The 17,216-nt window shown below is 57.0% G+C and overlaps 1 protein-coding gene, 1 long non-coding RNA gene and 1 other non-coding gene across 8 annotated transcripts in view; 1 reads left to right on the top strand and 2 right to left on the bottom strand.

Moving 5' to 3' along the window:
* Positions 1 to 2,371: 2,371 nt before the first annotated feature.
* LOC125618076 lies at positions 2,372 to 5,932 on the bottom strand. The gene is made up of 3 exons (XR_007349301.1): positions 5,502 to 5,932; positions 3,447 to 3,818; positions 2,372 to 2,732 (listed from the first exon to the last, which is right to left on the bottom strand). It is a non-coding gene; the product is annotated as an uncharacterized LOC125618076 (long non-coding RNA).
* Positions 5,933 to 6,646: 714 nt separating this feature from the next.
* Lrp5 (LDL receptor related protein 5) overlaps positions 6,647 to 17,216 on the bottom strand; it is a 98,831-nt gene continuing 88,261 nt past the window's right edge. For all 6 annotated transcript variants that reach the window (XM_048807780.1, XM_048807779.1, XM_015503262.2 and 3 more), the window contains 5 exons: positions 16,743 to 16,853; positions 15,032 to 15,268; positions 13,905 to 14,044; positions 8,984 to 9,081; positions 6,647 to 7,120 (listed from right to left, as the gene is read on the bottom strand). In XM_048807780.1, the coding sequence (XP_048663737.1) occupies positions 6,859 to 7,120; positions 8,984 to 9,081; positions 13,905 to 14,044; positions 15,032 to 15,268; positions 16,743 to 16,853 (848 nt within the window). In that variant the 3' untranslated portion in view covers positions 6,647 to 6,858. The remainder of the gene's footprint in view (positions 7,121 to 8,983; positions 9,082 to 13,904; positions 14,045 to 15,031; positions 15,269 to 16,742; positions 16,854 to 17,216) is intronic.
* Trnaa-cgc lies at positions 16,009 to 16,079 on the top strand. Its single transcript has one exon. It is a non-coding gene; the product is annotated as a tRNA-Ala (tRNA).

Raw genomic sequence — 17,216 nt, 5'->3', positions numbered from 1 at the left:
CCTCGGCCGCCTCACAGCCAATCGCGGACCTGACCCCGCCCCCGGGCCCACGCTCATTGGCCTTCTTCTCCCGCCCCCCACAACCTATTGGGTCGCCCAGCGGCTCCCTTGCCTCCACTTTGATTGGGTGAGAGTCCTCGTCAGTCAAGCGCGAGGGTCGCATTCTTTTCCCATGGACTTGACGGATCCGGAACCTCGAGGACCCAGGAGTCTGAGAAACAAATCAGAAATCGGGAGAAGCCTGTCTGAGTGCCCCAACCAACGCCGTAGCAACAGCGGGGTCTCTGCTTGAAGGACGCTTCGGACCACCAATCCGAGTGGCCACTGTCTTTTAAAACTAAATTGAGCCAAACCAATCGTGGCCTTGGAACTCGGGGCGCAGTGGAACCAATGGGGTGACGAGGTGGCAGCAGGCAGGCGGGGCTAGGAGCGCCAGGAGACCGGTGGTGACGTGAGCGACAGTGCGCGCCGGGGCGAAAAGCTCCCGAACTGGGGAATTAGCTCTAGTGGCAGAGCGCTCGCTTAGCATGTTAGAGGGGGTGGGATCAATGCCCGCATTCTCCGCGGCCGCATTTTACTAGGGGGTCACCTCCCGCGGTCACTGTATCCGAGCAGGTGGCAACCCCGGAAGTGGGCTCTAGATGTGGAGTTGCTGAATGCCTCTAGCTGGGCCCCCCACCTTCACGAGGGAGGGGAGACACACAGAACGGGGCGGGGGGGGGTCCCTTTTATTTGGAGGAAGGATTGACACGCGAGTCATCTTCCAGGTTGATGATCTGGCCCGTTTCCCCGCCAGGTTCCCTTTTCAGGTGAGGACCAGGTCCTGGACCTCAGGATCCCTGCCCCCGAACTGCCTGGGGCAAAGGAGGATTGTTCACTTCGTACCACTGCAAGTAACCTGCCCTGTTCCTGTGGACTCTCCGCATCCCCCGAAACCCAACTGGCAAAAGCTGGAAGAACCTGGGCAATTGAGTTAGGTGCGCTGGAGCTGCCTGCCAGGGACAGCACTGTCACTCACATCAGAGAGCCCTAGAGGGCGGCTCCCAGGTCCCATGAAACTGCCCCCCACACACACCGCCTAAGAAACAGCAGGTGACAAGAAGGTGAACAATCTGGGGGCCTGGCAGAGAGACCCCGTAGTGGGACTTTGTGTGCAGGAAGTGGGAGATGGAGTGGCAGAAGTGACTGCTGAGTCTTACAGGGCCTGGAAGGACCATGCCACAATGCCAGTCCTCAAGGCTCACACCTCAGACAGGGGTTCCTTGGTGTGGGGTTGGTCAGGGACGACCATTCCAGCACTAGAGGGCTGCCTGAGGAAGTCCATGACCCCTGGGTAATGTGGCAGAGCTTGGCTGCTGGGGGAGGGGAAGGGCAGAACCTCCAGGAGTTGAGCACCTGCTGCCTTTACCAAGATCAGCATCTCTCTGCACCCTCGCCCCTGTCCACAAGCCCCAGCTGGCCTGGGCTCCTTCCACCTCACTGACTCAGGCTTTCTGAGCTCTAACATCAAATGGCAGGGGAACTGCCCAGCTTGGGTTGGATCAATCCCAGGGCCTAGGGACTGCTGACATGCCCCACCCTCACCAATCCACTCTTAAGCAGAGCCTGTGGCTGGAGGCAGACTATCTAGAAAGAGTTCATTTGGGGAGCTCCAAACAGTATTATCCCCATTTTACAATTCAGTTAATGGAGGCCCGTAAAGCATTCAGACACCAGGTGCAGCCGTGTTGGCCAGGTGACCTGGGCTAGGTGATATGACCTCTCTGATTCTCCTGGTCTTCTCTGTGAAGTGCAGGTGATAATACCTACTGGGGTCCATGCCCTGAGTGATACTGGGTATCTAGGGAGGCAGCAAACAAAGACAGATATTGTTCACATCAATGCTACTGCTCAGAGAGGCTAGAGGCTTTATTCAAGATCACACAGCTAGTAAGAAACAGTCAAAACTGAGGCAAGTTGATGCAGTTAGGGAGGGGGACATACAGGCAGATGACCTGGGTGGGAGTGGGCATGCCAGGGAAAGCAGGTGGTACAGTGCATTTGGTGGAGGACAAGGTCAGGGTGACCATAGGTCTGGGGAAAGAGAACAGGAAGCAGGTCAGGAGGGATTTACAGAGGTCTTGCAAGTCAAACAAAGAAACCTTGGGGTTAGGCCCAGGCAGTGGGAGCCAGGGAGGGCCCCTGGGCAGAAGAAGTTCTGCCTATTCTTTAGAAACGATAGAGTCAAGCAAGAATAGCAGGTATCACCTGTGATCCCAGTGACTCAGGAGGCTGAGGAGGATCCCAAGTTTTTCAAAGCCAGCCTCAGCAACTTAGTAAAGCCTTAAGCAAGTTAGGGAGACCTTGTCTCAAATATTATAAAGGCTGGGGATGTAACTCAATGGTTAAGTGCCCCTGGATTCAATCCCCAGTACCAAAAAAATTAAAACAATCAGACAAGGTTGAGGGTGTAGTTCAGTGGTAGTGTTTTCCTGGCATGCACGAGGCCCTAGGTTTGAACCCCAACACCGCACAGACACAAAAGAGTTGAGACAGGCTACAGGGAGCCCCGGGCCACAGTTGGTCCCTAAGAGGATGGCTGGCCCCAGGGTAGGAGGGGCAGCTGGGCTGGAATCTGCTATCTGTGCTGTCCATTGAGGGACTCCTGTGTCCATTTCACTCATTCCATCAGCAGAGGATCTGCCAGTGTCTGCTTCAAGCTCCTCCTCAGCTGGGTCACAAAGATGTGTGCCCTGTAATTAAATGAGATGACACACTTCACTCATGGTAAGTGACCCCGTACTCACCAATTATGGAGCATTTCTAACCTAGCTGGAAGGACTGCAGTCAGGGAGGGCTTCCTGGGGGAGTATCTGATGTCAGCCCTTCTCTTGTGGCTAATGGGGAGCCACAGACAGGCCTAGAGCGAGGGAATGCTTTGCATTCACACAGATCAAACTCTACACCCTAAAAGTTGTGGAGTATATGGGTCACCACCCTCTCCCTTTCCCTCCCGATCCTTTCTTAGCTTAATTTTTAATGTTTAATTTTTCAGTCCATCCAGACTTTTTAAAAAGTACACGTTTTTGATATTTTCAAACATACTCAGAAGTAGAGAGAAGAGTATGATACCCTTGTACCCAGTAGATGAAACTACCTCTAAAACCCTGTGGAGGGACACAGAACTGCCCTATTTTAATTCTATCAAGTAATAGTTTTCTTAAATGGTGGTATTCTGTCATTTATTATTTATTTATTTTTACGTGGTGCTGAGGATTGAATCCAGTGCCTCACACACGCTAGGCAAGCGCTCTACCACAGAAGTACCGCCCCAGCCCCTACCAAGTAACCAAAAAATCCCATGATTTCATCAAAGGACATTTTAACTCAGACATACACTCAGTAAAGATGAGCTCTGAATAAAGACTTTAAATTGAGGAAGTTTGATTTGAAGAAAAAGATACTACCTTGTCTTCCCTTTTGTTCTGTTGCCAGGGCCCAGTCGCCCCTGGACTGGCACAGATCCGCCGGCTGGAGTGGGGCCTCCTAGCAGAGGACATGCTCCGGAAGGGCTTGGGCAGTGTCCAGGAGCTGCCGTCCAGCCTGGTGCTGGGTTAGGTCAAGGGCTGCTGAGGCTGGAGGGGAGCCAAGCCCGCTGAGGGGTGGACCCACTTTGGCATGGGAATTGAAGCCCTCTGTTTCTCTTTGTTTTTTTGTCAGTGCAACAAGTTCAGCCTGGGCTAGGGGGAGGCACCTTCCTCCCCACAAAGGATCGCTGAGAGCCAGTGTTGGGAGCAAGGGGAATTCTGGGTGTCTTCCTGGCTGCCAGCAGCCTGCTTCTGCAGGAAGAAAGAGAAGAGGACATTGGATGGAGAGAGGCAGAGGCTTGGGACTTGGGAGAGCACCAGAGAGGAGCCCGCAGGGGGCTTCAGGGTGGGTCTCTGAGGTGTGGTTCAGTCCAAGGCTGAGAAGAGCCGACTGAGTGCCCCTGAGGAGGAGCCTGAGTGGTACCCAAGCCCGACTCCCAGAGAGGTGACCTGCTTGGCCGTTGAAGTGCCCAAGCCCTGGCCATGAGGATTCTATCCCCTGCCTCCTTGTGGCCCAGGGGTAGAAGCAGGGCAGGCAGGGAGCCCCCACCGCTCCTGGGGAGAGGGCTGGAGGGGGCTGAGCTGAGCAGATGGTCCACTCTGACAGGTTGACTGGAAAAGAGCCGATGACACAGGGGAGATCCCACAGGGCCAGGGAGGGGTGATGGGAACTTGGGGAGCGGTGGCTGTCACTGCAGGGGTGAGTGGAGGGAGGGAGGGAGGGAGGAGGCCAGATGGCCACATTGAGTAGCAGTTAGTAATGTTTACTGGATAAAGGAACAATTCAGAGAATGAATGAGAATAATCCTAGCTTTGCTTCTGGTTTCCCAAGCCTGTGTTCCCTCAACTATGAATAGGGGACACCATCTAGCTCGCTAGCTGCCTTGAAGGTAAATAAGCCTGGTTAACTTCACCCCTCATTTAAGACACCTCTCAGGAAGCCCTGTCTGTCGGCCATCCTCTGAACACCACATCCCCGGGGCTCCAGGGTGTCTTTCTCTGAACTGTCCTGACAGCTTTGCAGACTGCCCTGTCACTGGGGCTGAGGGCTGTCAAGGAGGGACCTCACCTGCTAATCTAGGCCTCCCAGCAGGTCAGAGCTCAATGCAGGACTCTGCCTGCAGGAAGGGCCTGCCGAAGGCTGGCAGATTGACATGACAGGCAGTGAGCGGACAGTTCCTTCCCTCCCCCAGCTGACTACACGGGTAGGAAAGGAATGGACAGCCTCTGGCCACAGAAGGCACCCCTAGCCATGCAGCGGGTCTGTTGGGGGTACTGGGTAACAACCCAGTGCCAGGGAGGGCAGACAGGGCTGCAGCGTGACTCAGTCTTCAGCCCATGCAGGTGGCCAGGAGTCGGCAGCTCGGGCTGCTCCTCCCTGGCAGGCTTTCAGCCTAGCTGGCTGGCAGAACAACCCAGAGTGCTTCTGGGAGACCCCATGAAGCAGTCCCCTGCTGCTGAGTCAGCAGACACCTCTGCTGGGCTGTTCAGGTTGGAACTTAGGCCTCAATGAGCACCTCAGGGCACCTGGCCCACCCTAGAAGACCAGCAGTCCTGATGTTTAGGGGCCTGAATCCTGCAGGCCACTGGCAGGTGGCAGGAGACTGGAGTTAGACCTAGGAACTCTGGTACCCCTTTGGCTCTGCCAGTCCATCACCTGAGTTTTACCAAGGAGCTGCTACCAGCCTCAACTGGGGAGGGAGGCCCAGGCTGTCTCACCGAACCCCTCCTAGAGGAGGAAGCCAGGCAGAGGTGCAGCAGGCCCCCAGGCAGATCCAACCTCTCCTATCTGCAAAGGGACCTTGGGTGTGGGTCCCCACCCTCCAGGCCCAGCTCTGACTCAGAGGCTGCACCATCAGGTCACCCTGCCTCTTACTGCAGGATAACCATCACCTCAGGGGACTCCTGGTAATTGGGGGCAGGGGAACAACTCACCAAAGGTCTGTCCCAGGAAGTCAGGAGCTGGCAGGCTCTTGCTCTGCTGTTGCCCAGCCTCTCCCCTGGAGGGGCAGCCACCCCACACCCGCAGTGTGCCTAGGAGTCCTCATTATGGAGGCCAAGCTGCAGCTGGTCCTGCTCACACCTCCCCTCACTTGGCAGTGTCGCCTGAGCCCCCTGGGCATAGGTCGAGAGTTCAAGTTCAGGGTCCTGTTGGAGAACTAGGGGACTCACTGGGCCCCTCTCCCGGATCCTGGTGACTGGGCTTTTCAGTGGAGCTGTATCCAGCACTAAGTATGGTCCTTTCCTGACCTCCTGGGTGTTCTGGTTGGGGTCACTCCCTCCCTCATCTCCAGAGTAGGTTGTTCTGCTGGCCCTTGAGCACCAGAACAGCCTCCTCACCTCACTCAGTGGAACTAGATTATTTCTCCACCTCCCTCTATAGACTGGGGACTTCCCAGGGGCAGGGACTGAACCTCACCCCGTTTCCTCTAGCACCAGCCAGATGGGCACACACAGACCTTTCTTTGCTGACTGCCTCTGGGGACAGGGGCTCCCACCTCATACAGGGTAAAGCTGGAAGTTCCCGTCTAGTGGGATCCACAGGGGTGGGGGGTCAGTAGGGGCACCCCATCACAGTGAGCAGCCCTGGGCCAGCTCACAAGTCAGAGGGTAGCCAACATGGGCAGGATACAGCCCAAAGTCCCTGTGCAAAATGGAAATATAGCCCTGGCACAGTGGCATACACCTATAATCAAGGTACTCAGAGGCTGAGGCGAGAGGAGTTCAAGGCCAGCCTGGGCAACTCAGTAAAACCCTGTCTCAAAATAAAAATGGCAAGGTATGTAGCTCAGAGCACCAGGCTAGCACGTGTGGAGTCCTGGGTTCCATCCCCAGCACCACAGGAAAGAAAACCAAGGACAGCAAAAGCAGAGCAGATCAGGCTTCCGGACCACAGACCAGTCCACGGAGCCAGCTCCGCCTGTGGCCAGGTGCCTCCAGTCTTTGCCTAAGGCCTCGGACCTTCCCTTGGGGACCTGACAGTGGGACACCCACACACAGGAAGGCAAGCACAACAGCCGTCCACAGGTCAGGGTTTGCTCCAGGGAGACACAACTCAAAACACACAGGGCACAAAAGAATGGCAGTTACATTAAAAAAAAGTTAAGTTTATAAATATTTTCTCCACTGTACAAAGTTTCCCCAGCCCTGCCCACCCCCATCACTGTTCACATTTCTCATGTTTTAAAATCCCAATTATATTTATTTTTTAAATCATAAAATATATTTTTTCTTTGTTCATATTTAAAAATATTTACAGGGGCACAGAGAGGCTGGGGTGGGCCAGCCGAGGTCAGGATGAGTCCGTGCAGGGGGACGGAGGGGGCGGGAAGAGGTGGCAGTAACTCCGCTCGGTGACGGGCGAGGGCGGGCAGCTGTCCTCCGCTGACAGGTACTGGCTATGGGGCGTGGGTGGGGGCGGGTAGGGGTCTGAGTCCGAGTTCAAATCCAGGTAGTACTTGCTGGCCTTCCAGCGGCTGGTGCTGTAGTCGCTGTCACACACGTCCGTGCTGCAGGGTGTCGCTGGGGGCGCCATGCCTCGAATGATGTAGGGCCTAAAGCAGACAGAGAGGAGGAGGCTCGTGCACAGGGCCCTGGCCTGGCTTATCTGTTCACAAGTGTTGGAAGAGGCAGGCCTGACTCAGGACCCAGCCCAGCTGTGTGGCCTGGGCACATCTCCCACCCTCTCCAACCTACCCACAGTGCTGCGAGTCCAGCCCAGGGAAAGAGCCAGGAACCAGGCCCAGGCGGGGCTGCCTTAACAGGGAAGGCAGGCAGGCAGGCCGCAGAGCCCGCCAGGCTGAGCTTGGGCGGGAACTCAACCTCTCTTCAGTTTCTCACTGATAAACAGAATGTGTGTGTGTGTGTGTGTGTATGTATGTGAGAGAGAAAGAGAGAGAGAGAGAGAAACAGCCCTATTTGTTAAGCAGCTTGTGAGGATTAAGTGAGATTGCATGGAAAATGCTAGAAGCAGTGCCCAAAAAGCACAAGCACTTCACCACTGCTGGCCATGACCTCACTGTGGTCACTGGTAGAGACCAGTGGCCTGGAACGGTGCATCTTGGGTTAAAGCAGTCCAACCCTGGAGATGTCCCCTGGCCTTCTAGAGGCTGCCTGCATCCAACCGAGGCCCAGGAACCCTGCATCAGGCCACCTGGCCTGAGTGCAGGGCAGGGTCGTGGCTGTTTGAGAGCCCAGTCCGGCTGAGGCTCCCAGTGGCTGGATCACAGAACCAGGGCAGCAGGACCACACACCTCACGGGACCCAAATGCTGCCAAGTCAGACAGTGGCAGATGTCTTAGAGGTGAGGTCCAGAGAAAGGCACAGGGTGGGACAGGAGACTAGGGGACTGGCTTGTCTGGTGTAGTATGACTTCTCTGGGCACAGTAACGGGGGCTGCTGTGACAGTGACAGTCCGAGGCCGGCAGTGGAGGCTGGATGCTCAGCACCAGGGGGCGCTGCAGGTCCTTGAGGACAGAGATGACCCAGTAGAGAGCAGGCAGAAGTGGAAGGGGGCCTTTGCCAAGGCTGCCGTTCCGGGGCCTCCTAGCCCTGCCGGGAAGCCTTTCCAGTCCCTGAGTTCCCAGAAATGGCCACTAGATGGCAGGCAGTGGAACCTCAGAAGGCCCTGCTGTTCCAGGACCAGGACATTGAGGACACATGGCCAGAGGTGTGCCAGAGCCCTGGTCTCTACATTGGCCTGGGCCCATCCCACCTGCCCTAACAGGTGGCTCCTCTGGGGGTGAGGCCGGGTGTCCAGGAGGATGGGCCCTGTTGGCCGTAACCACAGGGTTAAAGGTCAGGGCTTACCCCTTTCTACACAGGCTCTGACTGGACTCTGCAGACAGCAGCTGAGACCCACATCCTCTTGCCACTCTCAGTGGCCCCTCTGCACCCAGAGGGGTGGCCTACAACCTTCAGTAGGCAGCTTGGGGGTCAGGTCCGCCTGAGCCTGTCCCAGGTGGACAGGCATAAGGAGCAAGGGTCGTTCTAACAGAGGTCCATGCTACAGGCCCCTGCCAGGGACACGCTACCTGCTTGCACACATGTATTTGTCCTTCAAAGGATGGAGACACCAGGAGGTGGCATCATGGTCAGGGTCCCATAACCAGGTTCAGTCAGACCCCAGAACCCAAATCCTGGCCCCCTGTGCATGAGCCACCCTGCAGTGACAGCAGGTGGGGTGGAACAGCCCTGGTGGCACCCTCAAGCCCACCACTCCTGGACCCTGTCCTGGCTTACTGAGCTCCCCCTGGGGTGCTCGGAACCCGTCCAGGGCCACTGGTTTCTGAACTTAGCAGGCAGGCCCCGCTGGCCTCGTATTGGGAGGCAGCCTGGGGTAGCCAGGAGAGCCAGGGCAGCTGGGCTGGACCCAAGGTGCCTCTTGCTATGAGACGGGGCTGGCAGAGGACGCCCACCTGTATGGCCTGGCAGTGGCCGGAATGTTTGAGGAGTAGAACACGTCCAGGTGGCACAGCGAGGGGTCCGTGGCAGGCGACGGAGGTGGGTTCAGGATCTGAGGAGAAACAATAGGTTACCCCTGGCCTTGCCAGAGTGGGTCCTTGCTTCGTGGCGAAGGGCTCTGTCCTGGGCCCTGTGTTTCCTGGGATCCCCTGTTCTCTTGGGCTCTGGTCAGAGCTGGGGAGACTTAAAAAGCAGAGGGGAGACAACAGCCACGGAGAGCGGGTGTGTCTCCAGCCCGGGACCCTCCCGCTTCCCGCTAGCCCTGCTGACCACCAGCCGCCCGGCCCGGACCCCGACACTCAGCTGCGAACACACACACACACACACACACACACACACGAGACTTGAAAGAGGAACCCCAGTTCCCGAGCTGGTCGCTCTTTGGCCCTGACCCCAGTAGCAGCAGATGTCTTTGCCAGCACATCGGACCACCCATCTCCAGAGCTGCAGGACGAGCAACGCCCTCCATATCAGACCACGCAAGAATCCCGTCACCACTTCCCAGCCTCAGATGCCACTGGCCGGGGCCACGCCTCTCTGCCTCAGTTCCCATCTCCAAAAGGGGCCAAGACCTGCTTCACAGGCTGTTCCAGTGGTGGTGCGTCCCTGCAGGAAGCACCCAGGCCCTTCCTCTGCCTTCAGAAGAGGCACAGGTCCTGCTCCCTATCTAGGGTGGGTCTTCTTCAGCCCAAACAGCCGGCCTGGGGATTCCCTGGAAATGGCCCTAAAGTGGGGAGGGCACGACACTGGGGGATGGGGTCAGGTGGGGACTTCACTGCAGAGAGGACCTCCTGCAGCTGTCCAGGCTCCAGGCCCGAGGGTCCGTGTCCATGCACACCTGCCTCCCAGGCACACTGAGTTTCTACCCGACATCCTTTAAGTGCTACTTGCCCCAGGAACCAGGAACCAGGTCTAGGTGAGGAGTTGTTGACATGGCTTTCCAGCGCTGAGGTGGCCCTCCCGACAGGCTCTTCCCAGGGGACACCCAGCCCATGTGTGTGACTCCCACCTGCCTGTTCCCTGTGTCCATCCCCACTCACAAGGCCGCACACAGAACTCTCTCCTCAAGTTATCACGTGGCTTCTGTCTCCTGGTTAGACCCCGACACCACAGTCCACCTGACGCCAGCAGCAAAGGAAGAACACAGGACCCGCCTCCCTGGGCCCGGCTAGTGCGCCCGAAGGACGGAAGACCACATCAGGAAGGCAGAGAGCAGGGGAGAGCCCTGGGCCTCTGGAGACCTCTCCAACCTACACCTACGGACACCCAGGGCCCATTATCAAGACACGAACAGACTGTGCCGAGGGAATAAAACTACAGCTTCTTAAAACACGAAAGATGTCGGAAGTCATTTCTGAGGAAAGAAATTCAAGACTTCCCTGCACTAAGGGAAGCCCGAACCTGTCTCCTTCCCCTCCCAGCCCTAGGCTCTTGCCTTCTGCAGACATTTTTAGTTCCACACACGGACACAACATTTTTATTTTGTTTATTCATTTTTATGTGGTGCTGATGATCGAGCCCAGGGCCTCACATGTGCAAGGCAAGCGCTCTGCCCTAAGCCACGACCCCAGCCCTGGGGACTCTCTTTAATCATGTCCTGATTGCTGCCACAACCAGCAGGACTGCGTGGAGTTCCACAGACAGCCCATCCCCTGGGTGTGATTAAGGCAGAATGTGCAAAGGGACGTCATAACTTTGTTAATAATAAACACAAAATTTACAAGTTTGGACCCCCCCCCAAAAAAAAAGAAATACAAGATTTCAGCAAGACACCACTGTACCCTACAACAGACTGCAGGACGGTGAGTTTGCAAAGGCCAATCTGGCTGGTGTGGCCCTCTGCTGGCAGGAAGAGGGACTGTCCCACGGAGGCTGCTTGGCAAGAATGTTCAATTGGTCTCTATGGGAGGGGCTTGCCACCTGTCAGGATTTGGGCCCAGAGAACAAGACAGCCCTGCCTGTGACGCAGCAGCTTCGGGAGCCGGAGAGCAGAGTCGGGGGTGACAGGGAATCAGGCAGGCTGGCAGATTCCCCCTGCCAAGGGCCCACCAGGCTAGAGTCACTGAGCTCCTCAGCCTCCTCACATGAGGATTCCAACAGCATTCCGGGGGTTAAGGGGATAACATGGAGCCACGTACGGGGCACACCATGGCTGGGCCTCCAAGAAGCTCAGTGGACACTGCTGGTAGCAACAGGCGGGCTCAGAGCACAACCTGTTGGGTTTTCCAAAGTGCATATGGAACACTGCTGAAAGCCGAGTAAGATCAGAGGATGGTGTTGGGGTCCTGTTTAGGACACTATCCTGCTGGGGAAGCTGGGCAGAGGGAAGGCGGCTCTCTGAATTACTTCCTGCAACTGCACATAAATCTTCAAGGATCACAAAATAAAAAGTAAAAAAAAAAAAACCACCCACTTTGCAGGGAAAATATGTGCCTTGCCTACATACAGATTACCTCAAGGGGACACCAAAAGGACCCACCACAGGATGTGCCTCCAGGGGCCATGCCTGGCTTGGGGCAGCCCTGTGTCTGACTCTCTACCTTTTTTTTTTTTTTTTTTTTTTGGTACAGGGGACTGAACTCAGGCGCACTTCACCACTGAGCCATAATCCTGGCCCTATTTTGTATTTTATTTAGAGATAAGGTCTCACTGGGTTGCTAAGGACCTCACTAAGTTGCTGAGTCTGGCTTTGAACTCACAGATCCTCCGGCCTCAGCCTCCTGAGCCACTGGGATTATAGGCATGCGCCATCACACCTAGCTTTCTGTACCTTTTGAACTGTGTACCATGGACACACGATTACTGATGCAAAATAAGCTGTTAATTTGAAAATAGTTGGCTCCACACAGAGTTTCTTTGGGGGTGATGAAAATGTTCTAAACTTAACCATAGCGACGACTGCGTGTAGCTGTGAAATAGCCAGCTGCTCGGGGCCCTGTGCTACCCAGCAGAGCCCGTGAAGGGCACCTGCAGCCTCCCAAGCACCATGACGCATGTGGGGTAAGGGAGCTGCTTCCGGCAGTTGGCCTGGCCTCAGGCAGGATCCTGGAGCCTTTAGATGGTTACATGGGTCCCTGAGAGGTGGCAGCAACAAGAGCTCAAGAGGAATGGGCTATTCTAAACTTCAGGCTGCTCTTGGCCTTCCCTTGTCCCTAAAAATAGCCAGGCTCTGGAGCTTCAGAAGATAGTTCCTGCCCTGAGATACCACCCTCCTCCGCCCTCTCCTCCCAAGGCCTGTCCCTCTTATCACAGTTGATAAGAACTGGACAACACCCAGTGGGAGAGACACCCAGAAGCAAGGGACACCAGAAGCAGGGGGTGCCAGTCCTGGCAAAGTAGGGCTCACTGAGGGGACCCAGATGGGACTGTCCTTACCTTAGAAAAGAGCACAGCTGCAGAAGAGCTGGCTTTGGGAGGAATCCAGAGCCTGCAAGGGCGCGCAAAGCCAGAGCCCTGGCGTGCCAGGAGGCCCGCCCCCTCCTACGGATCTACCTCCTGTGGTTCCAGAAGCCCGCGGTCGGTCAATGGAAACATCAATATTTTTCTTGATTCTCAAAGGAGAGGCCACATTCACAGAGCTTATTACAGTCTGCTGATGTAATTGTTGCGGTTTATTATTTGCTACTGTTAATCTCTTACTGTGTCTAATGTATAATTACGCCTGTAATCCCAGTTATTCTGGAGGCTGAGGCAAAAGGATCACAAATTCAAGGCCAGCCTGGGCACTTTAGGGAAACCCTGTCTCAAAATAAAAAGGGCCGGGGACACATCTCAGTGGTAGAGTGACCCTGAGTTCAATCCCCCACGCCAAAAAATAAGTAAATGAAATTTCACCTCTGTCCGAGACTCACCTGTACAGAAGCAACGGAGTGCACATGGGAATGGCACTCTCTGTGGTCCCAGGTGTGGGCCAGGGGACCTTGGATGCAGCCCACACACAGGTTGGGGCTGATTGTGCACAGAGTTACACCCATGTAGCAAGCTCACCTGGGCACCAGGCTGTGCTCTCAGGAGCAGGGCTCCCGCAGTGAGCCCCGCAGAGGGTCCCTCGCAGAAAGCAGCAGAGTTAGCCCTTCACGGTTTTTTTTGTGTTTTTTTTTTTTTTCTGTACTGAGGATTGAACCCAGGGGTTCTCAACCACTAAGCCACATCCCCAGCCCTTTTTATTTTAAGACAAGGTCTTACTAAGTTGCTTAGAGCCTCACTAAGTTCCTGAGGCTGGCTTTGAACTTGTGATCCTTCTGCCTCAGCCTCCCAAGCCGCTGGGGTGACAGGTGTGGCCACGTGCCCAGCTAGTGCTTCACTCTTCACAGTCATTCCCTGGATGCTGCCACTGGCTGGGGCTGGCCCCTCAACCTGCTGGGACTGCCAAAAGCTCCAGGGAATACGGTAGCCACAAAAATCACCCCATACATTTGTCTGTCCTTCAGAAAACAACCCAGCAAGGTGCAGGGTGTGAATCTAAAGTGTCCTCGCAGGACACAGGTCTGGAGGACCTGCTGCAGAGAGGCACAGCAGGGCAGCACAGAAGGCACAGTTCCTCAGAGCAAGACCACCACCAGGACACCAGGACCCCAAAAGGACGTGAGTACCCCAGGAGGTGGGAGTAGGGCCGGGACTTGGCTCTGTAGTTCCACGCAGTTTCCAGTCTATCCACAAAGAACAAGGACTTCCCTTCTCCAAACAGAAAACAATGTGATTCAAGAAAAACCCAAAAGGGGTAGCAGGGGGAAACCACGCCCTCGGCTGGGTGAGACATGAACAGTCACAGCTCCGGAGTCCCCCAGGTCCCAGCAAGCCTGGGCCAGCGCTGAAGGTGGAGGCCCCAGCTGGCCAGCTGCCCACCACCCTCCTTGGCCCCGCCCGCCCTCTCACCGGTGGGTACAGAGTGGCCTTCGTGCTGGACGAGCTGCTGGACGAAGCGCCAGTGACGTGGTTCCGGTCATAGAGGGGAGGGCCGCTCCGGCCCCCCATCAGGCTCACAGAGCTCATCATGGACTTGCTGCACGAGATGCCTATGGGCAGGGGACAAGCGGGGCAGGGTGGGGCGCTGGCCGGGCACACCCCAGACACAGGCCCTGCCTGCTACTAGGAGACTCAGATTCACGCGGGAAGTCCTGGCACACAAACTTCTCGGGCTCCCAGCAGCGCCCGCTGTGCAAACCTCCTCTGTGAATGGGGAGGGGCCTGCAGAAGGGAACCCCCAGGGCTGAGCACACAGCACTCCAGGCACAGACAACAGGCCTCTCTGCGGATTGCTGAAGAAGCAGGGCTTCCCCCACCTCAGCCTCAGCCTCCAGGAGCACTCGAGAAGCCCCGGCAACCTCACCCCCAGGAAGAATCAGGCACACCTGCACCAGGACATCAGCGTCCCAGTGAAGCTGGCTTGGGGGTGGAACAGGACAAGACAGAGGGACCCCAGGCTGGGTAGGCCCTGAGCAACCCTACGGTGGTCCTGGAGCTACAGGTTAACCCTCTTGGGTACCCCAAAGTGCACTGCACTGACTGACCCCACGTTCTGGGACACACCACCCCACAATATGATGGGAACCAGCAGGCTTTAGCCCACCAATGTGGCCCCTGGGCATCTACAGCACACTCTGCTTTCCTGATGACCAGGAGGGTGCCCATCACAACTGCTCGGCCACCATCCGCTCTGTGCCCAGAACAGAGCCACTTGCGGGAGAGAATCCTCAGGCTCTAGAGAGCCCTGCTGCCGCCACGTCCATTTCTAGGGGATGTAAGGGCTCAGGGACAACTCAGGAAACATCCCATAGTAATGCTACAGGTGAAGCCCAAGGAGCCCCCCCACACAACCAAGGCCAAAGGACGGGCTGCAGCCGCACGGGCTCTGTGCCAAGAGGTGCCGTGCCAAGCACAGGCGAGGCAGCCTGGCATGCCCAGGAGGCGCTGCAGGAGCCGTGGCCTCGTCCACCCACCGCGAGCAGCCCAGACAGCACACCCTCCTCTGCAGGGGCCCTTGCCTGCCTGTGGTTCCTTACCCGTGAAGGGACCATGCTGCGAGCCACCAGGGGCTATGAAGTTGAGAGGCACGTGGGGGGTCCCGCTGACATACTCATGCGGAAAGGGCCCGCTGGCCCCTGCATAGCGCTGGCACACCACGCGCTGGCAAACAAAATAGACCCCGCCCATGACGAAGAGGGACAGGATGATGCCGATGACAGGCCCGATGGCGCTGCTGTGGGCTGGGGAGTCATCTGAGGGTGGCTTGGTGATTTCTGCCAGAGTTCAGACAGAAAAATATGGTCAACATTAATCCCAAAGAGATGGCCCTCCTGCAGGATGCCCAGGCTGCAGGACCCACAGACGGATGGGAGAAGTGAGGCTGGCTCATTTTACCCAGGACCCCTGCCCACAGGTCCTTGGCCCGCCTGGTGACCCTGCCCTCCCCCAGCCCCTTAAATACTGACACGCCTTTGCTCAGGGGCCTTGGTGGCAGCTGGAAGTGAGTGCTCCTGGGTGCCCATGTGTCACATGGGACAGACTGGTCTGGAGGCCTCCAGAGGTGGCTGTGAGGGGTGGCCCCTGCAGCTGTGGCAGGGAAGCTGGACGGCAAGTCCAGCCCCCACACTCAGCTGGCAAGAGCACGTACGCCTTCCCGCAGGCTGACCTGGAGGTCCCCAGACAGTCAGCTGCAGGAGAGCAACCCAAAGCCCCGGAGGCCAGGACTTCCCATGGGTGTCACTCTCAACACAAGGGCCCACAGTGTGCTGGAGGCCCAGGCACAGGCTCCCCAGACCAGACACCTGCCCAGCAGAGGGAGAGGACAGCCCCAACTCCGCCACCGGCCTAAGCCACTCTCTCAAGATGATGTTCAAGAGCTGGGCTGTGGCTCAGTGGCAGAGCACTGGCCTAGCATGTGTGAGGCCCTGGGTTCCATCCTCAGCACCACATAAAAATAAATACATAAAGGTGTCGTATCTATCTACGACTTAAAAAAAAAAAAAAAAAAGGCTGAGGATGTAGCTCAGTTGGTAGAGTGCTTGCCTCGCATGCACAAGGCCCTGGGTTCAATCCCCAGCACCACCAAAAAAAAAACCAACAACAACAACAACAAAAAGATGTTGTCCCAGATGCCTGAAGGGGGTTGGCATGAAGGCGCCGGAGAGCTCAGCGAGTCCTTGGGGAACCCTCCTGCGCCCCTCGCCCTTAGCTCTCAGCCCAGCTCTGCTGCAGAGGAGTGGTCATGTGACACATCCCACTTCCTGTCTGGAATGCCAGCTCCTTCCTATCTGAATCAGGCAGCCATTTGAGAGCCACTGCCTCTGGGAAGCCTTCCCCTGACTGTGCTGGCCACCCACACTCTAGTCCGCCTCCCTGACTACACAAGCCAGGTCACTGGAGGGGCACGTGTGACGTGCATGGGGGCACGTGATGTGTGCACATGGGCACACAGCACATGGAGGCTGGCAGCCTCAGGCGGTCCTGCAGCAGGACAGATGCTGCCCAGCAAGTTCCCCACGGCGGGAGCACGATGGGGCTGAGCCTTCAGGTACAGTGGTCCCCCACCACACACTGTAGTGGGCCCTACCTCCGTGCCTCTGCCCCTGCTAGAACTCAGTCCCCACCACAGGAAGCTCCGTGTCCCCACAGGGCAAGCACGCCCAGCCTCCCAGGCACCTTGGGCCCTGCCACATCCTGAGTGCGCCCTGAAGGCACAGCCCCCCTGCCCACTTGCAGGAGCCAGCTCACCGCACATGAGCTCATCGGAGCCGTCCATGCAGTCGGGGAAGGAGTCACACTGCTGCTTGATGAGGACACACTGGCCGCTGGCACACCGGAACTGGTTGGGCAGGCAGATGGCTGCAAAGAGGGTCCTTGTGCTCAGAGAGGCAGGAGGGAACCAGAGCCCGGTCCTCTGCCCAGGCCACCCACAGCAGCCTGGGTTCCAGGCACAGAGCCCTCCAACAGAACCCTCTCCGGCACCAGACCTGCCCAAGGCCTGTGTGACGCCAATGGGGAGACGGGCAGGAAAGAGCCCCAATATACCCTCCACCCGCAGGAGGCATCTGCCCGCATCTACGTGGGTCAGGCCTGCGCAGAGTAAGGACCACCAGCCCTGCCCACGGTCCCCCTGGGAGGTGGCAGCCAGAGGGACCACAGGAGGAGCCTCGCCCCCAGAGAGGTGAGGTGGTCAGGGTGCCCACAGCACTGGGCAGCACTCCA

The sequence above is a fragment of the Marmota marmota genome, unplaced genomic scaffold (assembly GCF_001458135.2).
Source record: "Marmota marmota marmota unplaced genomic scaffold, marMar, whole genome shotgun sequence".
Classification (NCBI taxonomy): domain Eukaryota; kingdom Metazoa; phylum Chordata; class Mammalia; order Rodentia; family Sciuridae; genus Marmota; species Marmota marmota.
Note: the sequence above shows the minus strand (reverse complement) of the source record. Positions and strands in the feature narration are given on the sequence as shown.